General features: G+C 40.5%; 1 protein-coding gene across 6 annotated transcripts in view; it reads right to left on the reverse strand.

The window, feature by feature from the left end:
- ADD1 (adducin 1) overlaps positions 1 to 23857 on the reverse strand; it is a 47990-nt gene that overhangs the window by 14722 nt on the left and 9411 nt on the right. For 3 of the 6 annotated variants that reach the window (XM_081207675.1, XM_081207676.1, XM_081207680.1), the window contains exons 2-13: positions 21156 to 21365; positions 19599 to 19761; positions 19015 to 19166; positions 14830 to 14910; positions 11078 to 11227; positions 9463 to 9606; positions 9261 to 9359; positions 8703 to 8879; positions 7278 to 7622; positions 4160 to 4261; positions 2905 to 2994; positions 2063 to 2155 (exon numbers count right to left, since the gene is read on the reverse strand). In XM_081207675.1, coding sequence (XP_081063801.1) covers positions 2063 to 2155; positions 2905 to 2994; positions 4160 to 4261; positions 7278 to 7622; positions 8703 to 8879; positions 9261 to 9359; positions 9463 to 9606; positions 11078 to 11227; positions 14830 to 14910; positions 19015 to 19166; positions 19599 to 19761; positions 21156 to 21347 — 1788 coding nt within the window. In that variant the 5' untranslated portion in view covers positions 21348 to 21365. The remainder of the gene's footprint in view (positions 1 to 2062; positions 2156 to 2904; positions 2995 to 4159; positions 4262 to 7277; positions 7623 to 8702; positions 8880 to 9260; positions 9360 to 9462; positions 9607 to 11077; positions 11228 to 14829; positions 14911 to 19014; positions 19167 to 19598; positions 19762 to 21155; positions 21366 to 23857) is intronic. The other 3 variants (XM_081207677.1, XM_081207678.1, XM_081207679.1) reach the window with 3 other exon arrangements.

A 23857-nucleotide genomic window follows, 5' to 3' on the forward strand; every position in this document is an offset into this window, starting at 1 on the left:
GAGTCATCTGCAAACAACATCTCTCCGATAGGAGCCCACCACACTTTTCTTTGTGAAACGTGGAGATGTTTAGCCAGCTGAAGTATGTCAGAGCTCAGTACCCTGTGTCATAACAATCAGAGCCAAAATATCACTTTCAGAGACACAATATGGAACGCTTCAGTGATTCAACTGTGGTTTCTGGAGTGCTAGAAGCACTTTGTTGAGATCCCAGATCTTTGCTGGACAGGTGGACTAAGGAGAGTTGCTCCCTATAAAAATGGAGGATACTAGAGCTGATAGGTTTGCTGGAACATTTAGAAAGCCCTGAGGATTCTGCCGGCTATTAGGCTGAAGATCTATGCAGAGTCCATCTTGTAGGGATGAGAGAAGCTGTGTAAGTCCTGTGGTGTTCAGTTGCTGATTCTTCTCACACTATCTCAGGAATGCCACCCAGGTGGACTGGCAAATTCTAGGGATATTTGGCCACCCGAATGGTGCATGGGACTTCCTCTGGCAGCCGAAACCTGAGGAACTTCTCAATCTCCAGGCTCAGCTGAAACCACTGAGGACTGGGTTGCCACAGAGAGCCTTAGGACAGCAGATCTGCTCTGTGAAAAAGATTCTATTCTGTGTGTGGTACAGAATTTTGGGCGTTTAGAGTTGCCAAGACTAGTTGAGGGCCACCAGGGACCTTATTTGTGTGCCTGTTTTTAGCATGCAGAACAGGAGCAGAGTTTGAAAAGCACACAGAGAAGGCTGTCGAGGGCATTTCTGTGTCTGCAGAAGAAACAAGCCATCTTGTAGCTGGTGGCTAACACAGAGGTCCACTTCACTTTGCTGAATGCTCTAATTGACACTCTCCTAGCATGTGGAAGGCCTCTAGAAATTCTGTGAAATTGGTGTATGGCTAAAGATGTCCTCAAAAATTATGCCTACTTCTTAAATTAGCAGACTGCTATCAAGCTGTAGCACAAAGCTATCCCAAAGCAAGCAGCCCTTGACTCCACTGCAAGAGGAAGAACAAGGCTAACTAATACTTTACAACTCCACTGTCCTTCATAATATTCTATACAAATACAAACTAATAGAATCATGAAGATATCGGAAAAGCTGACAAATAAGGCACAACGAATGCATGGAACTTACTGCTTTTATTTTTCAATTTCTAGTATGATCTACTCTTGTGGCACCAGACACCTTAAAGACGAACAAATTATAAGTCTTCATGCAATACAGTCTACTTTATGATACAACAAATGTTATCCCAGATTGGCAGGGCATGCACATGAGTGTAAACTCTGTGGAGAGAAATTTAAGTAGTAAGGCCTAATATTTCCCTTTCTCCACATTCATGTAGCAGAGGAGAAGAGCACAACAGGGCCACGTCAGAGATGACCAAAGTGATGCTATTAGTTTGAGAAGAGTAACTTAGGGCTGATTCATATATGTGTAAATATCTGATGTGATGTAGTCCTGGACTACCTAATATAGGGGTGTGTTTGTAGAAGATTGACCCATATGGTTACATGACAGAAACGAGACTACTTTAAAGCTTACTGCCATGTTACATTTTATGATTTTTCACAATTTCAGATACATGGGTTCTCATATGAAATTTGGCCAGTACAATCTGAAAAATGACTTTAGGTAGCCAACAAATGGCTCAATCTTCAGAGGCAGTACCACTTGAGATTCATCCACATACAACACCCATGACATGAAAACAGCTACAATCGTGCTTTACGTATTTGTGCTGCTTTAATTTTTGGCTAAGCCTGTGGATATTTTGGGTATTACACTGATGTAACCAGGTTACTTAACAAAGACCATGCACAAACAAAACTACACTGAGAACCGTACAATTTTCCATATGCTATCCATGATCATAAAAGGAATAAGACTGACTTTATTTCTTTAAAAAAAATTAATGTATCAAACATAAACACATGCATAATTTGTAGAATTGTATAACCTTCTTAACATTTACAAAGAAATATAAGCTACAACCCAGGGCAAAAAAGAGGTAAAAGTGAAAGGTAAACAACAGAACTTAGAGCAGTTATGACATGGCAGTAAGTACCTTTCTAACAGAGACAGATTTAGCGGGATTAAAGGCCTGCTCTGTGGGATCGAGCCCTTCAATTGTTTCCGTACAGTCTGAGAGGGGAGCATCCTGCAACAGTAAATTGAGTGAACAGAGCAAACCAAGCTCGGGCTTTAGATCATCAGCGTAAAGCATTATGGCATGGGATAAATATCATGCAGAAAAACAGTAAATTGTGATACAGAAGCAATGGCAATGAAGCAACATGCACCAGTATACACTAACCCAAACTTGAAAAATTCCCTGGTCATGATGATGACTAGTCAAACTGCATAAAAGTACAATAAAAAAAAATAATTGGGCTACCTTTTGCATCTCTAAAATCTACTGAATGAAGTCATTTGGTTCTATACTTTCTCTGAAAAAGCATACATTAAACCTATTTAAAAACTATAAAGGTAAGACAGTATCTTCAAATGAATATGTCCTAAAAAGAAAGTTTGCAATAAAGAGTTCATTGCTGATTAAATGTACTGTAGCAATAATGGCTTTGGACTCAGCAGCTTTTTCAATACAGCTGTGACACAAAGTCTGACTAGTCAAGAGTGGGTTTTTAGCCCACAGAGAAGCAGCCTTGGTGTCTCTCATGCACTGCAACCAGCACCAAAGGCAATATACTTGCTAATAACATGCTTCCCACTGAGTTTCTGACCCTAAACATGGTTGCAAAGACAGCAAAATGTTACCTCTAAAACTTACCTTATAAACAGTTAACTTCTGCCGATTAAAGAATAATTTCATAGTGATACATTAGGTGACAGCAGGAATGTACTATAAAGTAACTCTAAGTTTGTATTTTAAGCAGGCTATGTGCTCACCTGAACGAGGCTCCTGTCCACAACAACCCCAGAAAGAACCTGTGACTGTGGACCAGCAGTTTTAATGTCTTGCAGGTTTTGCTCTCGGATCTGTAAACGATAAAATACATTAATTGCATATGAATAACAGAGAGAACGTAACTCACCTGCCTGTGTGCACCGCAATATGAGCTCCTGCATATAAACCTCGGTCAAGTTGGTTTGGATATATACGGTATCAGTTCCATCAATTACCACTGCAGGATACTATTTTATATTTTATTACACGTTTGGGACCACAAGCATCAGTCTCTCAGAAGCTTCCAGGGGCAAAAGGTAAAGAGGTAAAGACCCCTGGACAGTTAAGTCCAGTCAAACTTGACTATAGAGTGTGGCACTCATCTCGCTTCAGGCCGAGGGAGATGGCATTTGCTGCAAACAGTTTTCTGGGTCATGTGGCCAGAATGACTAAACAGCCTCTAGGATCCTGCACTAAACCCCAAATTTTGTGACTGCAAATTGGCCTATTTCTTTCTTTCCATAGGCTTAGTTTGAATACATTGTTCTTGTTTTGCAAAAGGAAATCTTACGAGCAATGCAATGGAGTATGTTCTTTGCTACACCCACAACAATAAGCAAATTGCACCAAAAATTCCAAAGATCAATTCTTAAAAATAGTGCACACAAATAATATCTACCTACCTTTCTAAAATGCAAAATTATGACTTTAGGGACAGTGTGAACGGCAACATGGTTAGATTCTTAAATATGCATTCAAAAGTAATCAGTGTTGACTTGGAAAGCCAAGGGAAGTATGAAGACATGATTAGGGCATGGGAGGGAGGGGGTTGTTTGAAAAACCAATCACTATCTAATCAATATATTTGGCACACTTAATATATGCCACCCTTCCCAAGCTGGAGCCCTCCAGAGGTTTTGGGCTCCAACATCAGCCCTAGCTATCAATCCAAACTACCAGTAGGGGACCAGAAAGGCTGGCTTACACCAACAGCCGCTGTGCTATTCTGACCAGTTCTTGCCAACTTGAGGAGAGGGATAGGAGACTGTTTAGCAAATATGGCCTGTAAGTTACTTATTACAAACTGAAAAGTCAAATCCCACATAGGAGAAATGTTTCGTCTAATTAGCACTCATATTTTTAAGGCATTTTGTCTTTATTTTTGATTCTCTTGAGATTTCAGCTATGATATAGGCGTACTTTCAATGTGAACTATAAAAAACATTCAGAGATTACAGATAGATTGCCAGTACAAACCTTGTTCCTCATTTCCTGGACTTCCTTTGGGTTAGTGTTCAATGGAACAAATAGATTTTGGACAGCAGAGGTGGCAGTTCTATGTCCATCCTCTTTAGTCCACTGTAATATCAAGAACAATTACATAAAATCAAAATTGCTGTAATGGCTAGAACATTCATAGCAGCAAGTTTACAGCACAGTAAATCATGCATGTACAGAACTGAGAAATGAATCAATGACTGCATTCCAGTATTTGTAAAGACATAACCATCTCTCAGCTTTGAAACAGCTGTTAAGCTATTTTTTTGTAATTCAGAGCAAATATTTCAAAAAACTAAATATGAAAAGGAGTGAGTATATCACAAGGTCCTGAAAAATGCGTCAAAAGATCTTGTTGATTTTTCTGATTGTCTATATTAACAATACTTCAAGAAATGTGAACTAGCTAAAAATGTTACTTTGCTATTTGTATTAACCACAGAAGGCTGCAATTCTTTGCACTTTCCTGGAAGTAAGTCTAACCATACTCGGGCCCCAGCTGCACTACACATTTAAAGCTGTATCATACTACTTTCAACAGTTTTAGCTTCCTCCAAACAATCATGGGAAATGTAGTTTGCTATGGTGCTAAGAGTTAAGGGTGCTAAGAGGCCACCTATTCCCCCTTCCAGAGCTGCAGTTTACAGAGTTCCCTGGGGAAAGTGATTGACTGTTAAAGCACTCTGGAAATTGTAACAAACTCTAGTTCCCAGGATTGTTTGGGAGAAACCATAGCTGTTTAAAGTGGCATGATACTGCTTTAAATGTATAGTGCAGATGGAAGCTCAGTACAGGACTGAGCCATTAAAATATAAATCTATCAACAATGCCAAACTTCCTCGACTGTCTTTTAATTTCCACATCATTGATTCACTTCCCTGATATTTAGACACATCAAAGCCAACAGAAAGCACAAGATGACAGGAATATGAAAAGCAGTGTGATGTCAATAACCAGGTTGAGTGAACGATTCTCTACTATGAGGAAAGAGTGGGCATCACCAAAGTTTGGATTCAAAACAAAACTCAATGTAGTTTTCAGAATTGTTTTTGCACAGGCAAATAGATGGATCAGCCTAAGGAAGGAGTTTGGTGATGTCAAAATATTTTGTATAAAGCTTACAGATTCAAAGATTACAAAAAATAAAAACCCATACACAAAGCACTTCCATGATTTCTTTACAGAAGGTTGTTTCATATGGCCAGTACATTTAGTATGTTGGAAGGCGACTTTGTGCCACAACGATCTCTTAAGCGCTCAGTCTCATAAATTATACACCAATTATTGCACAGAAAATGTACTGAACATTGAAACAAACCCGTTTAAAGATGCTGTTCCCCCCAAATAATTTTAAGACAAAAGATAGCCAGAAATAGAACTGTTAAAAAAAGCAACAGAATTTTAAAAAATGTTTTGCAAGTATGAAGTAAAAAAATGGAATGAACATGGAGCTATGGATACTCACTGATTCTTATCTTTTCACATAAAAATAACTCCAGGTTTTTATTAAAGATATTTAACAACAGTATTAAGAACCTTAGTATAACTGGTACTTTAAAAATATTTAAGAGCATTAAAAATCAAATACACAAACTGAGTAAGATTACATTGTTCTAGCAAAATATTAAAACAAGTTTATGGTTTCAAGTGATTCTTTCATTTTATACTTATTTCAGATATTCACTTCATTACATGTGTTCAAAACACACAAACTCTCATCAATATTTTTACAACATAGGGCACTAACTCTTTCTAGAATAAAAGAAGGGTTTGACAGTACTGGATATAGTATAGCAAAAGGGGAGGGAGTCACCACACAAAGAATCTCTCCTTTGGATTCCATTTTCTCCGTGGATTTTTAGATGGCACTACCTTGACTAAGAGCAACTACATTCCCCATTAATCATTCTGAAAGGGAGAAAAAAGCAACCAAGATTTAGGGGGGTTTCCACTGACAGCAAATGAAAGTATTCAAAGGAGAACAGGAGAAAGTTAACAACTTTTGAACAATATGATTTTTCATGCTCAACACTGATCTGCACTATCACTAGAATGGCTATGAAGGACTCTATGTTCTTGTCTCAAGTTCCTACATTGTCAACTAATGTATCAATCAGCCACTTTAAAGCCGGCATCATGCACAAATCTGGATTTGAGAATAGAATAGTATACAATATCACAATAAGCATTTCCAAACAGCTATCCACACGATAGCATTTGAAAACCTTTAGTCAAGACTGAAGTGCATATTTTAACTTTGTCAACAGCAATGTTAAACGAAGTTTCCCCGAACAGTGCCTGGTGGTTGCCTGAGCTGCACTTTAGTCATGCCACACCCAGCTGGTACTAGAGGAAAGATTTTCAAATTATGGCCATCTACTTGCATGCAACAATTCATGCAGAAGGCTGTGAACACTGGGAGGCTTTAGGACAGACAGAAGCATAGGGGGTAGAGCAGCAAAAGAGGTCAATTTATTAGGAAGCAAAAGGGCTTAAGAGGAAATAAAGCCTGTGGGCTTGAAACTCTCGTCATTTTTGGTAATCCACAGATCAGATAAAAGGCACTTCAATACGATCCAAATCAGGCCCGCGGATTTAACTAAAATGTGGTAATTGGCCAAGTACTTAAAACAAATACCACAAACTACGAGAAGGCAGCCTGGATACAGATTTGTAGACCAGCTAATTTCTGTGCTGAGAAGTGTACATAATTTAGACAAAAATTTTAAAAACTAATTTACTTTAAGTTTTAACTAGGATATTTCCCAGAAAGTACAACCAAAACTTCTCTGATAAAAAACCATTTAAGTAACTCGAATATATAAAACAGAACCAATAAGACATTGGCTTGTTCATTTATTGATGGCTTAGCAGTCTTAACTGCTCTCTGCACCCTTCCATTCAAATTGCAATGAGAACGCAGGTTTAAATTTCATTACTAGAGCATATTAGAAAGGAATGTTTCAAGTGAAGCCAGATTAGACAGTCAGGAAAGAGGGAGGAGTTAATGTTGTATTTTATTCCCAAAGCCTCACAGTGCCTGCCACCCAAAGTTGCTCTACATCATCTAACTATGAACAGTAAGGTAGGCACAGACCAAGCAGTTGGTAATACAGCTTGGCACGCAGACACCGGACGAGAGAGACTGCAGCAAGGGTTTCACGTGATCGTGTGTAATGTTCGTCCACACCTTAGTCTTCGACTTGGGGCTGCCGCCATTCTGCCCTTCTTCAGAAGCATCATCTCCTCGGCCAGAATTCAGCCACCTTGTCTTCTCTCGCTGCTGTTTCTGAAAACTATGCCGCAGAGGAGAACAAGTGCCCGAGTCCCCATCGCTAGCAAAAGAATACCCCGTGACACTAGCAGGGATTTCCACGTCACTGTATTTTTTAGATTTCTCTCTCAAAGCAGGGCATCGATAGGGGTAGCCAGTTCTGTAACCCTGAGGAAACACCATAGCAGAACACTGTCAACATGGCCTCAAAACCTACCCATTAAACAAATTTACTGACAGCCATTATGGAAACATTTATACATGCATGCCAAGTTCTGCCCTTGAGTATCTTTGCCATTTTGGTGATCTGAGTTCACACAAATACATCAAATTACGAAACATGCTTTGAAGCACTTTAATTATATTGGCATGCCCATGAGTGAATCAGTATTATGTCAGTCTAAAGCTCCTTTGAATGAAACAAGTACAGTTTGCATTTAAGAGTAATAAAAATGAACTAGAACATATGTCCAAGTCTCAGTTCTTCTCTTCTATGATGTAAAAACACAAGGCATCCAAGTGACCACTTGTAAACTGGGCGATGCCAATTGAAAAAAACAGATCAGGAGGAGGGCTGGGACTATCAGACTCCGTTAAAGAACACTTGTGCCTGCCCACCTTCAGTAGACTCTTCTCCAGATGCCCCTGTCACCTGAGGTGCAGTAGGTGGCTACCACGGAAAAGGGCCTCTTTGGTGGTGACCCTCTAATTATTATCTACTTGCATACCATCACCAGTGTGCATTACTGAATCCTCCCACTAGGGAAGTTCACCTGGTGTGTATGCTAATGCCATTTCAGAAACAGGAGAAAATTTGTCGAAGCTTTTTAGTTGTTTAAATTTAATCTGGTTTATTTTTTTCTCTTTTAGAATTATATTGCTTTGTTTCTGTTCTGTTTTTAAATAATCACCCTGGAATATTGTTTGAAGGGTGTGTTAGACATTTTAAAAACCCATAAATAATAATAATGCTGAATTACTGCAAGTCTACAGCAATTTTGTTTTATTCTTGCTATAAAGGAGATCAGGGTACAGTACAGTTAAGGACGAGCCTCTTGGCAGCTGCCATTGGAAATGGAGCTCCACAACCTACTCCTGGCATTCTCAGAAAGTGCTTTTCTTCCTGGACTTATTTGTCCTTTAATTATGTACATTGTCTAAACAGAAATGAAACCCTTGAGACTATTAGCATATGTTACAAGATCTTTCTGATGCTAAAAATCAGTTGAATAGTAGATTTTCTCTTACCAAATTATCAAGCATTCGCATAAGAGCTTCAAATTCCTGCTCTCCAGTCTGCCATTTGGGGTAAGGTGCTGTCCCCTCTCCTGCTAGATGCTCATGACCACGAGACTTAGCCTTGTATTTTCCAGGGTCCAAGAGCACTAAGTTGTCTGCCCCCCCTGCACTGGCCAGAGTACGTACCTTAAAGTAATCAAAACAGATAAAAGTTTCTGTGATATTGAATAAATCAAACATATTTCAATGTCTAATCAATAATTATGCTAAATGTTTCATTACAATGTCTCTAATCAAAGTGCCATTTAATAATAGCAATAATATTTATTTTTTTATATGCCACATCTGGCCGGGTTTTAAAGATAAAACTACTAATCCAATAAACTTAATTCAACATTACCATTCACTTACAGTGCTAAAATAAAAACCTGCCATATAGTTTCAGCAAATAAATCTTTTCATTACACTGTCTGCTATATGCATTACCAGCCTGAGTTTTTTAAAACTGATGAAGATAAATAAATAAAAAATGAGATTAAAAAATAAAAAACAATTTAGAATGCTTACTTGGATCTCACAAGCAACAACCAAATTATGAATATAGTAGAAAGCCTCTTCCACGCTTTCTCCAGCTGATACCAAACCATGATTTCTGAGTATGAGAACCTTGGAGAAGAGATAAAGAAAGAAAGTGATGCACAAGTAAGAAGAAAAACAAAACAGACTTTCTGCTTGCCTTTTGCGCCTTAGATGATGTTTGGAGACTGACCTTGCTTTTGGGGCCCAGATTCTTCTGAATCAACACTTTCTCCTCCTCATCTACAAGAATCCCATGGTAATCATGATAGGTTACTTCCCCAAGGGACAGTGCCTCTGGAGAGATTGGCAAGAGACCACTTTTCATTGCTGACACCTAAGAAGATGACAACAGGTTTCATAAATAGACATTTACGAAGAAAAAGAAATTCTTGGCAGAAGGATGGCAGTATGGAGAAAGGCCCCTCCTTCAGGGCTAGGAAGGCAGCTTTGGCCCTCCAGATGCTGAAGAACTACAACTCCAATCACCCCTTGCTATTGGATTGGCCATACTTACTAGGGTTGATGGGAGTTATAGTCAACAAAATCTGGAGGGTCAAGGTTCCCCATGCCTACCTTAGACAAACTCTAAAAATGAACAAAACCTGACCTAAGGAGGCAAAATATGAAAGTGAAGAACCTCCAGTGGGATGAAATAGAAATACCGCAAACTTTGCAGGCCCACGCACAATGAAGCAGAGAGAGGAAGTAGGAAATAGACAGGAGCTAGTTCCTCAGATAAAATAAGATCAAAACTTTGTCTATTACAAGAAAGGGGCACCAATTTCAAGCCATGCTGATTTGGATAGGGATCAGGTTCCACACCTTACATGTACACCTGCTATGTTAGCTGTGCAGCTACATACACCTGCCAATGAGACCTGCAAAGGGCTGGCCACTTCTGGATCTGGCCCTCTGCCCCAAAGTGGTTCCTCACCCTTGTCCTAATGGAATAAAACATATCTGTGGACACACAGAGAGACTCTGTTCCACTTAATTATGTAAGCAGACAACTCCATTTACCGACCTACAGAAAGCTGGTAAGATACAGGGCAGCATACCTGCCCTCCTGAATAACAGAAATTAAGCAGTTAGTATAGATCAGGCATGTCCAACAGGTAGATCACTGGATGTCTGCGGTAGATCACTGGTAGATCCCCCAAACCCCCCACAACAGCTTTGACCTGAACCCTCAAAAAGGGGGTAGTTCACTGCCAGTTTTTAACTCTGTGAGTAGATCGCAGTCTCTTGGGAGTTGGCCACCCCGGTATAGATTTTCCATTTCTCTCCTCAAATAGAATAGGACAGCTAGCATAGGAATGTAAAAAACAAATGCATCCCAGGATGTAAACCCTAATCTAAGACAGATTCTTTTGAGGTGCATTGTCCTCTGCAGAACACAACTTCCAAAGGCCCCACCGGATGAAGCAAATGTGTCAATTTTTCCTAGAAGGCTGTTGTGTTGAAGATTAGGGTAATCTGTTCTTCCCACCCAGGACTGACCAAGAAGACGCAGTGTCCTATGCTGGGTGATGCAGTCTTGACCTTCCTACACAGTGCTTTCAAGTTTATCTCCAGAGTAAATGCAAAGAATTTTAAATATGAGAATTTATTTCTCTGAGATACATTTAAGGTTTCCTTTCTCTATTTTAAAAAGCTTTGTAATTTCTACCCCTCAATGCCCCTACTTTTCTGGATTGGGAAATAAGTACCACACATGTTCTTTCTCCTCCTGGACTGGTGCAGTGCAGTACTTTACATGAAATTTCCCCACCACTACACAGCTAGAGGAAGAAGGAACTTCTTACCGCTGCTCCTGCCGGTGTGTGAATATGAACGATGCACTTAATGTCAGGTCGAGCTGCATAAATAGCCGAGTGCAATGTGAAGCCAGCCTGATTAACTCCCAAATTAGTGCTTCCACGATCAACAACATCACCTTGAATATTTATTTTAACCTGGTAACATAAAATAGCATTAATTCTAGAAATGAGCCTACCGTCCTATAGCAGGAGAGAAACAGGCTCAGTATTTTCAAATCTCCCTCAATGAAAACAAATATAAGATGGATACAAAAGCAGCAGTCACATCAAATAAGGATGTGCAAACGGAGAGACCTGGTCTGAACAAAGACATCGGATTCTTATCTCATTATACATGACTAAGCCATTTCTCACCTTCTCACCCCTTGCCTTTTCCTGTAAGACCTATTACAGTCGTTAAGAGTCGTCAACAGGCTCATCTCAGCTATCTGCCAATCTCCCATTCCCACCACCCTTCTGAGTAATACCCCTCCCCACCTTCTCACTATGTAGAAGGATCTGGCAACTTCTGTTTCAGTGTATCTGAAGAAGTGTGCATGCACACAAAAGCTCATACCAAGAACTAACTTAGTTGGTCTTTAAGGTGCTACTGGAAGGAATTTTTTTATTTTGACTATGGCAGACCAACACAGCTACCTATCTGTAATCAAATAAGGAGAGGAACAAACCAGTTGATCAGTCGCTCACCAGAGCACCCTACCCACTCTGGCAAGTACCCCCAGGAGGGGGGGGGCAAGGGGCTTCTTTCCCTTTGCATTGGGCTTTCACAAGGGGTGAAAGCAGCAGGGAGATGCTGCTGGCAGTTTCTCTTCTTATGGGGAAAACGGCAGGGGGGAGAGTGCCCCTCACTCCCACTGAAAAGGCTTTTACAGGGGTTTATTTTATGCTACTCTTCAAAGGTGTTTACACAAATACATTAGAAATAGTTTGCACTGCAAGCATAGTTCTTTATTATGGTGGAATAGTGGGGGAGGGAAACAAATACCTAATTTTAATCATCAAAATATTTGGGGACAGATAATGAAAAATCACCACCTTCTCCCAATATATCTGAGTGGCTGTGCTGAGCTTGTAGAAAGGTTTGTTAAGATTAGAGGGGTTTTTTTTAAGAGGCTCAAGATCCATGGAATGACTACAGCCAACTGGAGACTTTACAGACAGATAATATGCTTTTCAGAATTATTTGCATCTTTATAGGTTTTCACGTATTCTTTTATTTGATGATGAAAAGAACAGTAATCATGTTGAAAGCAGGATTAAAATGTCATTCATAACACCTCAAACATTTGTGCAATTCAACATTAGAAGGATTTTGCAACTTTTTAGGAGTTCTTACCATTTTCATATTAACACTATTGGAAAGTTAAATTTTTTAAAAAAGAAATGTTAAAAAAAACATGTCTTAGGCTGCATTCACGCATGGGGTGTGTATTGCATTAGTGCTTCCGTCCTGACCTCCTAATGTTCTTCTCGCACTGCAGTACCTGTATGTTAAGGAAAGTGTTTATTGAGTTAAATTCACATGAGTTGGTGATGCTGGCTCATGCCCCACAATGCACCTGGATGAATCTGGTTCCTCTCTCATGCATGTTACTGGACAGATTTGGCAAGTAAGTTCGTGTATGAAAAGGCTCAGGTTACTGCACACAGTGAGAGTCGTGGTAAGAGATTGCAGGACTTGAAGGCTATCCGCTGGAACTGTGTTTTTGTGTGAAGACTTTTTGAAGAGATCATCTGAGAAGAAGTTGGAGAACTGCCAGACTTCAGAACTCAGAGAATTCAGTCAAGTTGTTCAGGTCTCCGAACAACTGAACTTAGAACTTGCTAGCGGACTTTGGTTCAAAAGGACTTTGAAGTACAGAACCCTCTCTGGGACCAGAGAGAGAAACGCCTTTGTGTAACCTGTATATAGAATGTGTGTGCCAAGTAAAACAACTCTGCTAAGAACAGCTGTTTTGTGTTGAAGAGCTTAACTGCTTTGCTGAAGCTTCTACGGCACACATACACAGAACAAGATCTATAGGAGGAAGATAAATACACCCCGCATACCACCACGTTGCACTAAATTTCATTCAAGTCAGTAGGTAATGCAGTGTGAAAGGTAGGTAAAAATAATCAGGATTCCACCTCTGCTCAACAGCTGATGAGCAGAGGTATCAATGCTGGGCTATGCGTGATCCAAAGGGAAAGCTCTTTGCTAAGTATCACACCCACACACCCTAATTCAACCCAACTGTTGAGCAGTTGTGTGTATTGATGCCCCACAAGCAGCTATCTTTTAAGGAAACAGCTTCTGGTGCATCACCTAAAACCTGCAGGATTGCAGTTGATCCCTGGGATGGGTAGCTGAGGAAAGCCACTAGTGGAACCTCACCCCTATATCTTGCAGGATCACAGGGGAGCGGGCAATCCTTGGTGGGGGGGGGGATGAGGCTCCACAACTGGCCTACTTTAAGGGAAAACCAGTTTCAGAGCCTCTCCTGTTGAGGGGAGGGGCAACAGGGGGGGGGCACAAGGCTTTGCAACCTGCTTTCCTAAATGAAAGCCCCTTGCAGAGCATCCTGCAGGGCCTCAGTCAGTGCAGAAATTCCACGCTTGCAAGCCGATTGTGTTCTGGAAGCAAGTAACACCGAAATGAATGCTGAACCTGTGCCGTGTTCCACTAGATTTCTAAAAGTAGCTTTTATGTAATGTGAAAACCTGAATATAATGTGCATATTAACATTTAGAGAAATGCCAGTAATGAACTGCTGTGTGAATGCAGCACAAATAATTTACCAGTAAAACCAGCACTCTTTGCGTGATCTTATTTGCTGTCTAATATACAGGTTCTGGTCTGTTCAAACTAACATCTTGAAAACTTCCAGAACTTTAGAAACCGGGTTCTCACACTTCCCCATTCCTGTGATGGGGGTGGAGACGGACCCTGAGCTACGTAGGAAAGGATGCAGCATCTAGATCTCAAGTGTTCAGCAAACAAGAAAAAGGAATGAGTGTAATTTACAAGGAGGTGATCCTAACTCTCTACTTAACTAATTTTACCTCCCAAAAGCACAGGTGGTGAGATGCTGTTCAGGCAGTGGGCAAAGGAAGACTACAGGGTAGCAAAGTGCTTACTTGCTCTTACCACATGGGGTCTGCCCACTCAAAGGAAGGGACAAGTGCTAGCTCCTATTTCCTAAAGCGCTAGAAGTTTTAGATGCTTCTTTGCACAGGCGCACAACTCACTGATATGACTACATAAATACTACAAAGAAATAGCTTCCAAACTGACTATAGGGAAGAACTTGTTACAAATTCAACTTCATTATTTTTTATTATTATTATTATTATTATTATTATTATTATTATTATTTTGCAGATACAGGAAAAAGGAAACATTGTCAAGTCAGCTCATATTAATAATAAAAATTATCCCATCAATCTTGATTTAAACATATATATTAATATAAGCAGTCCATTTGTCCAAATGGATGCTCAAACAAGATGGATGATTAAAAGTTTAAAAGTAGAAAGGGCAGAATACCCTTGCACATAAGAGATGGAGTGATTAAATACTACAGTCCCAATCCAAGGTCAGTTGTGACCAAATTATATTGATAGCAACTGGCCTTAAGTTACTAATGACTAACTTGTTCCATTGCCTTTAATAGTGCTCGGTCACATCTAAATGGAGCTGTATTGTGATCCGATGTTCAGGATTCTGATTTGTTTGAACAAAAGAGTCTTTCACTTACCAGACTGGATGCAGTAACTTCACTATAGAGAAGCCCAAAAGGCACAATGAGAAAGTGTTCCTGCTCTGAATTTACTCTGACCTACAAAAAAGACAAAGAAAAAAGAATGAAAACTGAGTATGTAGAAACAAAAAAACATCACTTTAAATAACTGATTTACAAAAAAGACAAAATCTAGAAATTGCGAAATGCATATAATTCAGATGCACTGGAAAAAGTCATTATTACACATAGTAGTAGTAGTATGTAAAAGTGTATTACCTGCCCTTCACCAACAGCTCTCGGGGCTTGTTACAATTAGAACAGTTAAAACAGATTAAAGTTGGGGGAATAGTTTGGGCCCTGACAACACATATCTTAGATGTGAAAGAGCTAGGGTAAAGAGATGTGTCTTCAGCATTTATACAGTATTATAGAGAATAAAAACCATATAAAGAAGCCAGATGCACCACTGTGCAGAGGGCCTTCCATAACTTAGGGTCTGCCACAGAGAATGATCTCTCCTGGGCCCCCTCCCTCAAGTGAACTTCTGAGAAAGGCAGAACCGCAAGAGGGCCCCCTTTGCTGATCTTAACACCTGGGAGTGTCTGCAAGGAAGGAGGTTGTCTTCCAGATATATGGAGCCTTAGTCATTCAAGATTTTAAAAACGAGTGGGAGCACCTGAAATTAGGCCCAGAAAAGAACTAGCACTGAATGCAACTGTTTTAGAACAGGAGTTGTAAGAGTTCTACAAGCGACTTCGGCCAGTAATCTGGTTGCTGCATTTTGGACCAGTTGAGGTTTCAGAATAGCGTTCAAGGGCTGCCCTATGTAGAGTGCATTGCAATAATCCAATCTGGATGTAGCACGGAGTACTATGACCAAGACACCTCTGTCCAAAAAGGGCAGTAGCTGGTGAACCAGCTGTACCTGGAAATAGCCACTCCTAGCCACTGAGGCCACCAGGGCCTCAAGTGACCACGTTGGATCCAGGAGTATCCCCAAGCAACAAACCTGCTTCTTCCAGGGGAAGAATAGACTATCTTCCTACCTCCTGGACTTGAGAACTTGGAACATAAGTACATGTAAGAATACAGATACTTTGTTTTCACGATACATGTTGGAACATCAATGCTTCCACACTCAGACTACCAACATTAGTGAGAGTTTAGACCAGACTTTCCTGGTGCCCTCCAGATGTTAGATTACAGTTCCCATCATCTCTAACCATTGGTCACACTGGTCTGGCTAATAGAAGTTCGTCTCTGGGCCAGAATGCCTATAGCACGATGACAATTACCAGCTCTGAGAATGAAGGGCAGTGAGATCCACGTGAACTGCTCTTAACTCAATTCATAATTCCCATGAAGTTCTAATGAGAAGTGAAGGGACTCTAGAAGGGTCCAGAATAGACATGTCACTTAATTTTGAACCTATGAACATTCCCAAAGCAGCCACTATTTACGTTTATCCTGCAGTCTCAAATCTAATCAGCAAAACTGGTGTGAACAGAAAGAAAAAACCCTCTGAACACAAGAGAACTCTAACTTCATTCATGAAGGCTGCTGACCCAGTTTCCATCTTCTTCTCTACCTCAATGCCAAGTGGCTAGTTAAGAGATTTCACACAGCCTTTTCAGCAGACTAATTCCAGTTTGTAGGAATTGGGGTAATGGCCAAGTTTCGAAAAACATGCCCAACCCAACTCCCTTCCTTCACCTGCAGCAATAGACTTAATGAACATGTGGGGGTGAATATGGCTGTGAACTAGAATTTGAGGACCAGCTCATTCTTCCCCCATCAAAGCAGATGGCTTTTAGCCAGCCTTAAATAAAGAGGAAGAGTACTTCTAACTAAATGAACATTTCTAACATACACATCTACCCCCTGCAATACCCCTGAAAAAACATCTATTCCCTGGAATACCCCTGGAAACTACAGTGGTGCCCCGCAAGACGTATGCCTCGCAAGACGGAAAACTCGCTAGACGAAAGAGTTTTCCGTTTTGGAGGTGCTTCGCAAAACGAATTTCCTATGGGCTTGCTTCGCAAGATGACAATGTCTTGCGAGTTCCTGCTGGTTTTTTTTCCCTCCCCCCTTTTTTCTAAGCCGCTAAGCAGCTTATCAGCTGATCCGATCAGCAGATAAGCCACTAAAAGCTGCTAATAGCGCTAATCCGCTAATCCTTCAATGGGCTTGCTTTGCAAGACGAAAAAACCGCTAGACGAAGAGAATCACAGAATGGATTCTTTTCGTCTTGCGAGGCACCACTGTAAGTGTCCAGGGTGGGAGACTTTCACCTCCAGGCAATGGACACGAGTGAATTCATATAAGTATGAAATAGGCTGGGAGGAAAGACACTGGAGAATGTGACAGATCCTCTAAAGTTATCTCCTGTGAGGTAACCCTTGAGGCTTTCACCTGTGAAGTGTTACACCCCTCTCTTACATTTTACACTTAGTTGAGATCAGGGCAGGGTGTGGGTCTGTCACTCACTTGGCCCAGAGGATGAGCCAACAACAAACAGCATCAAGCATATGGTAAAGGACTGCAGGCTTATGCTCTGTCTGGCCAACCAGGAGAAGCCAACGGTGGGAAAGACAAAACTGAACTGCAGCCCCCTCTCAAAGCCTCGTTTCTTTCTAGCTGGGACACTGCCTCTCTCCATCTCTCTCTGTTGCTGGCTCCAGCAGACAGGCTCAAGAAGGGAAAAGTGCCAAACACTTTCCCCATGAATTGCTTCACAAATCACATCTAAGGTATGCTCACAAAAATGTAAAGTGTGAGTAAGACAAATCTGTTTTTGAAAACGTGCACATCCTAATATGTTTGGTATTCAGACAGCAGATTTGAGAAAACAATGGTTTGATCAAGAGCAGTCTTTGTGTAGGGACTGCTATTTGTGGAAGGGCTGGCAACCTAGCAAAATTTGCTTCTCACAGAACAGGGAGAATAAGCTATTTTCACCTCCTCCATCACTGTTCGGAGGGCTTCAACTGTTAAGAAAAACCACGAGAGAAAATCAGAAGTCTGGAAACCTCTTCACAATTAAGCTTTATAATAAAATACAAGAGTGACTTCAATTCTTACTACAGCTGTAGCTTAATGCTTATTTGGCACATGAGTAAGCTCATTGTGATGCTATTCATTCTTCTGAAGCATTAATGACATGGGTGCCAATAAATTACTCACAGTATAGACATCTGGAGCACACAGGCCAAATGGTTTCACTTAAGATGTGAAGTTCCAACAGTTATACTAGATTTTAAAAGAGATACAGTAGATGTCCCACTACTTTGTCAATGGAGCATAAAAAATTGCTTATAGTAAGATAAATACTGTTACTGTTTATTAAATTTCATTTCTATCTAAGGAAACAAGGGTAAACTTTTCCAAAATCTTATTTTAGTATGAAGACTTTTCAAATCTCAATTTTATTGAATTAGTTGTGACATATCAGCAGGCAACCAATATTTCCAAACTACGGTGTGAATTTCAGTATTAGCATCTTTACCATTTCATCTGTTCTCTTAACCATGAACAGACAACTTCTTAATTTTGGGAAGTGGTGTTAGGGTTATTCTATGGGCACAACTCCAGGACCTAAAGCAATTCACTCCCTTCAGGGCCACCCATGGTTTTTAATAAAAACTAGAAGTAAAATCATAGCTAGTACAGTACTTAGTATTTATAACCAGGAGCTAGAACATTCACCAACTAAGTAATTTTCTTTAACATAATTTGTATATACCTTAACTGTAAATAAAACTTCTAAACAGATTACAAAAATATACAACATACAACAAAATAGTTAATAAAGGTCAAAATTAAAACAAGTTTTTTAAACTGCAAAAAAGGTCTCTGAAAGATCCCCTCCCTTCAAGAAGCAATGATCTTTTGCCTTCCAGAACATAAATATACAGCAACACACGAAGTTATATGAACTGCATGCAGAAACCCATTTCCCTATCTCCCGCAAATGAAATGAAGACAATTTTCTATTACACTCAGATCCAAAATTGATAAGGGCCACTAGGGGCCAGATAAAGTTTTGTAAACTGCTTTGAGGTATTTTAAAATCAAGCGTTGTATGAAATAAATTAAGTTGTTTCAAACGACTGGACTCCTCCAAAGTTGGTTATTCCTATTCTACCTTAAACAACAAATAAAAAGGAGAAATATAGATATAGATGATTTAATACTCACTGTTATGTGATTGTAAATAAGCTGTGACCACCCAAAGAGGTCAGCTAGTCTGTAGAAGGCTGCCAACTTGCATCTCAACAGTTTCTCGCCCTTGTCATAAGCAATTGAATCTGAACCCCTGAGATCATTCACAGGGGTCACCATGCCAAGACCTGGGGAAAAGGAAAGACATGCCCAATATGGTTTACATCTCTTAATAACAATGTCTAAATGGTGTGGCCATACTCTCCTTCCAACAGGAGGCTAACACCATATCAAGTCAATTCACAATATGAAATCTGAATCCTTTCAGCTGATGCAAGGCACCACACCCGTTTAATGAGGAACTTCTCTTTTAAAACTGAAATCTACATCTATTCTCTTTCACTGAAGCATAACTAAACCATTCCAGCACTTATTACAACATCTCCTAATTTCCGAATCTTAATACAATAAATTCTTGAAACAAAATTAGAGCCAGTTCTCACTAAAAGAGTTCTTTCAAAACTGCACTGTTTACATTCAATTTTGGATTAGTCCACACTTAGCTTTGAATTCACCAGCTGCAATCCCTATCCACTCCCAAAATATCTGCTGGAACTCACTCATGTTGAGGGCAGCCATTCCACCGTGAGGTGCTGCTGGGTAGACATTTGGAACGTTTGTCGTCATGAAATCTGCAATCTGCTGTAAAGCCAATAGACCTGTTGGGTTCTTTCCTTTCTTAAATTGTTCCTGGATCATCGATTCCAATTCTTCACAAAATGCCTAACAACAGAATACCATGTTAGACACCGAAATACTGGAGAGCCTCAAGCAAATTGGATTCTCTTAATTCCTCCCTTCCACATCTCTTGTCATTAATGCTTCTCACAGAAAGAAGTATCTCTCTAGGAATAATTATTGAGCCTGCTCCTGCTTTTTTGGTGCACTGTCTGAATAAGGGACTTGAGGCAGACGAGACAGACACACAAGTTCTTATCAACATTGTGCCCCATATACTACTGTTATTTAAACCCAGTAGCTTCATAGCAGCTTGACTGCATCCTGGCATCGGGTGCTCTCATGGTGAGAAGTGAGGTGTCTGGAAGAGGACTCTCCCTTTGTTTAGGGAATGGTTCCTCCAGAGAGGCTCACCTTGTGTTTATTTCACGGTGCAAAGCAAAGACTTTTTATTCTCTGAAGTTTTTCAACAGTTAACTATGATTCTTTTTATTCTTGTTGCCAGTTTTCATCCAAATTTTGAAATTTTGTTAGTTTCTTGTTCTATTTTATTACTATTGCTTAAGCAGCCCTGAGAATATTTATATTGAAGGATGGCAGAAATATTTCAAAAATAAATAATACATTTCATCGAGAAGCTTTAACCAACTTATTCAACTGAGAATTACTCTTACTGCAAGTTGGCAGCTCAACACAACTGAGGACTGCTTCACACAGAGCAATTTTACCACAGAGACCAAACTTGTGTGCAACAAACAGCACAGAAGTAAAGTTTACATTTCGATTTGGCTATATCTTTGTGCTACAAGAACTTGGGGCTTTCTTCTGTATCACCAGATGCTTTTGTCACAGGGTACTGTGTAACCTGTCATTTTCTACATGGAAATTATATTGTACAAGAAAATAATTTTGTATAAAGCAGCCTAGAATTGCTGAAATTCCTGATACCTTAATGACACCAGAGCTAAATGGTTTCACTCCCCCCCCCCCCAGTTTCAGCGGCAATATACTCAGAAAACATGGATGCTTGCTGGAATGAGACCATAGCTGGGATTTATTTATGTCATTCACTAGATTTCTTAGTTGCCTGGGCAATACACAGGATAATTAAAAAATACAATAGAACTGTAAAATGCAAAAGGCTGTTATGATGCTTTCACCAACAGGAAGCCTTTCCCAAGAATATTTAATCGCCAACTGTAATAAATCAGCCTGAACTTGATTGAAACTTGGGATTTGGAGGACTCCAGGGCAACAAAAGTACCTGCCACTGCAAAAAACAAATGAGGAGCTCCTGTGTGCCACAAACATACACAATGTGCCTTAAGACATTTTGAATTCTGCCCCACAACTTAATGCTGCCTTTTTGAGGAAATGTTTAAAAAACTGATTTTTTTGTTAGCTCTCTTCTAAAGTCATGCCTAAGTATTTATCCTTACTGGGCTTTGAAGGATCATGGAGACTCTCTTCTTCTGTTCCATCATATTGAAATCCTGGCGAAGGTCAGGAGCCATGTTCCTCTCTCGCAAGTACTCTGGGTTATTTTCATCCACTCTATCAAAATACCTCTCTTTATGAGGGGCTGCTGGAGGTGGTGAGGTTACCACCTCTGCTCTAGATTCACCATTCATAGCACCTTTTCAGTGGTTCTATGGAATAAAAATAAATCAAAAGTATTCCAATTAATTCATCTGCTAACGTTTAAATGATTACACTAGCCCCTACCCCTTTTCTCCACTTTATCCTTCAGTGGACATGGAGAGAAATAAAAGTTGTTGAATAAGGAAGCAAAATCAGAACATAAGCATGATCACTGCAGATGGTGACAGCAGCCACAAAATTAAAGGACGCCTGCTTCTTGGGAGAAAAGCAATGACAAACCTAGACAGCATCTTAAAAAGCAGAGACATCACCTTGCCAACAAAGGTCCGTATAGCTAAAGCTATGGTTTTCCCAGTATTGGTGTATGGAAATGAGAGCTGGACCATAAAGAAGGCTGATTGCCGAAGAATTGATGCTTTTGAATTCTGGTGCTGGAGGAGACTCTTGAGAGTCCCATGGACTGCAAGAAGATCAAACCGATCCATTCTGAAGGAAATCAGCCCTGAGTGCTCACTGGAAGGACAGATCCTGAAGCTGAGGCTCCAAGACTTTGGCCACCTCATGAGAAGAGAAGACTCCATGGAAAAGACCCTGATGTTGGGAAAGATGGAGGGCACAAGGAGAAGGGGACGACAGAGGACGACATGGTTGGATAGTGTTCTCGAAGCTACCAGCATGAGTTTGACCAAACTGGGGGAGGCAGTGGAAGACAGGAGTGCCCGGCGTGCTCTGGTCCATGGGGTCACAAAGAGTCGGACACGACTAAACAACAATAATACTGGTGTTAAATTGTTTCTACAGTTCAGAGCCCAGCTCCTGCTCTTGAATTCAGCAGGGCTTCTCTCGTTTCCCTCATTCTTAACTATCAAGTCACAGAGGACACAGCTGAATCTCTTTATTAACTTCATTAGACCTATAGGTTTTGTGTTTCATATTTTTATGTTGTAACCCGCCCTGTGATGGTTGCCAGCCTTTGAACAAGTTAGGATTCAAAGCCAATTCAAACAGGGATTTAGGATACTACGTTGCTCCAAGATTTCCTGGGCAATTCTTTTCACAACTGCTTATTAAGCCAATAGAATTGTTCAAATTGGGCAATTAAACTTTTATGGGTCTTACAAGGTTCTAGTCTTAGATGTCTAAGAGGCACAGCACAGCTGATCCTCCAGAGCAGGGTTTCCCAAACTTGGGTCTCCAGCTGTTTTTGGACTACAGCACCCATCATCCCTGACCACTGGTCCTCCTGAAAGCTTGGGATGATGGGAGTTGTAGTCCAAAAACAGCGAGAGACCCAAGTTGGGAAACCCTGCTCCAGAGCATCAGAGATCCTGCTGGCTTCTGCCAGGCAGAAGGTTGAAAGTGTTTTCCTTTCAACCTTCTGCCTGGCAGAAGCCAGCAGGACCAAAAATGGGGCTTTAAGATGCCATGGATTCAAAGCCTACACAACACCATAAAACATTGTGGCTTACTTCCGGTGGTAGCTTCCAACCTGCTAGGGCACAGCAGAGCTACATACCTCCCACCAGCAGTTCTTCTACCACCCCTCCCCATCAACTTCGGAGGTTTGAGGACTGTGTCCTTAGAACATAGCCACAACACATTACACACTATCATCAGAGTGCACCAGTATCTGAACAGGGCTTAGAATATGGCTTCTACTTCAGTATTAGAGAAGTTCACAGTGATCAGTGTTATGTAAAACTATGTTGCTGTTACATTTCGAATGGGTTTTTTTTGGTTGTTGTATATATATTGCTGGGGGAGAGGGGTTGAACAGTTTCTTTATTGTCTATCCTTATCATGCTTTCATTTCACTGTGTTCTTTCCATTTTGGACATTTGCAGCTAAATTGAAGGGGAAGCTGGCACCATAACAGGAAGCCAGCAGTCAATAAAAAAAAATCAGTTTGTTAGCAGACTGTTCAAAGATCAGAACACACTCCAATTTAATGAATGGGGTTGGCACCACTGGAGTGCTTTGCGAGGATTAATGCAGACAACCCAGTTCTCAAAGCTCTTATACTGGCAGGAACTGCAAGAAACAAACCATCAAAGAAATATGCAGTGCAGTTGTTTAAAAGATGACATCTCTTGTTTTAAATCTGGGACTCAGTTAATTACCAATCCTATTTAAGAGGGTCCTTGTAGATGAGGAAGCCACCATATTAAAATAAAGATGGCAATCCTTGCTTTCTTGGCAGAGAAGCCATAGGAAAATTAACATAGGAGGGTGTGAGAAATGAGGAATTATGAAAACTTCAGTAATAACAATATTTTATTATTTGCATCCTGTCCATCTGACTGGATTTCCCCGGCCACTCGGGCTGCCTTCCGATGTTTTCTAAAAGTCATGTAGTTTTTAATGTCTTTGACATTCGATGAGAGGGTGTTCCACAGGGTGGGCACCACAACTGAAAAGGCTCTCTCCCTGGTTCCCCTGTAACTACACTTTTTGCAGTGGGGTAACTTCCAGAAGGCCCTGGGAGCTTGACCTCAGTGTCTAATAAATGATGGGGGCGGAGACACTCCTTCAGGTATAC

This window comes from Podarcis bocagei (assembly GCF_964188305.1).
Source record: "Podarcis bocagei genome assembly, chromosome: 9".
Classification (NCBI taxonomy): domain Eukaryota; kingdom Metazoa; phylum Chordata; class Lepidosauria; order Squamata; family Lacertidae; genus Podarcis; species Podarcis bocagei.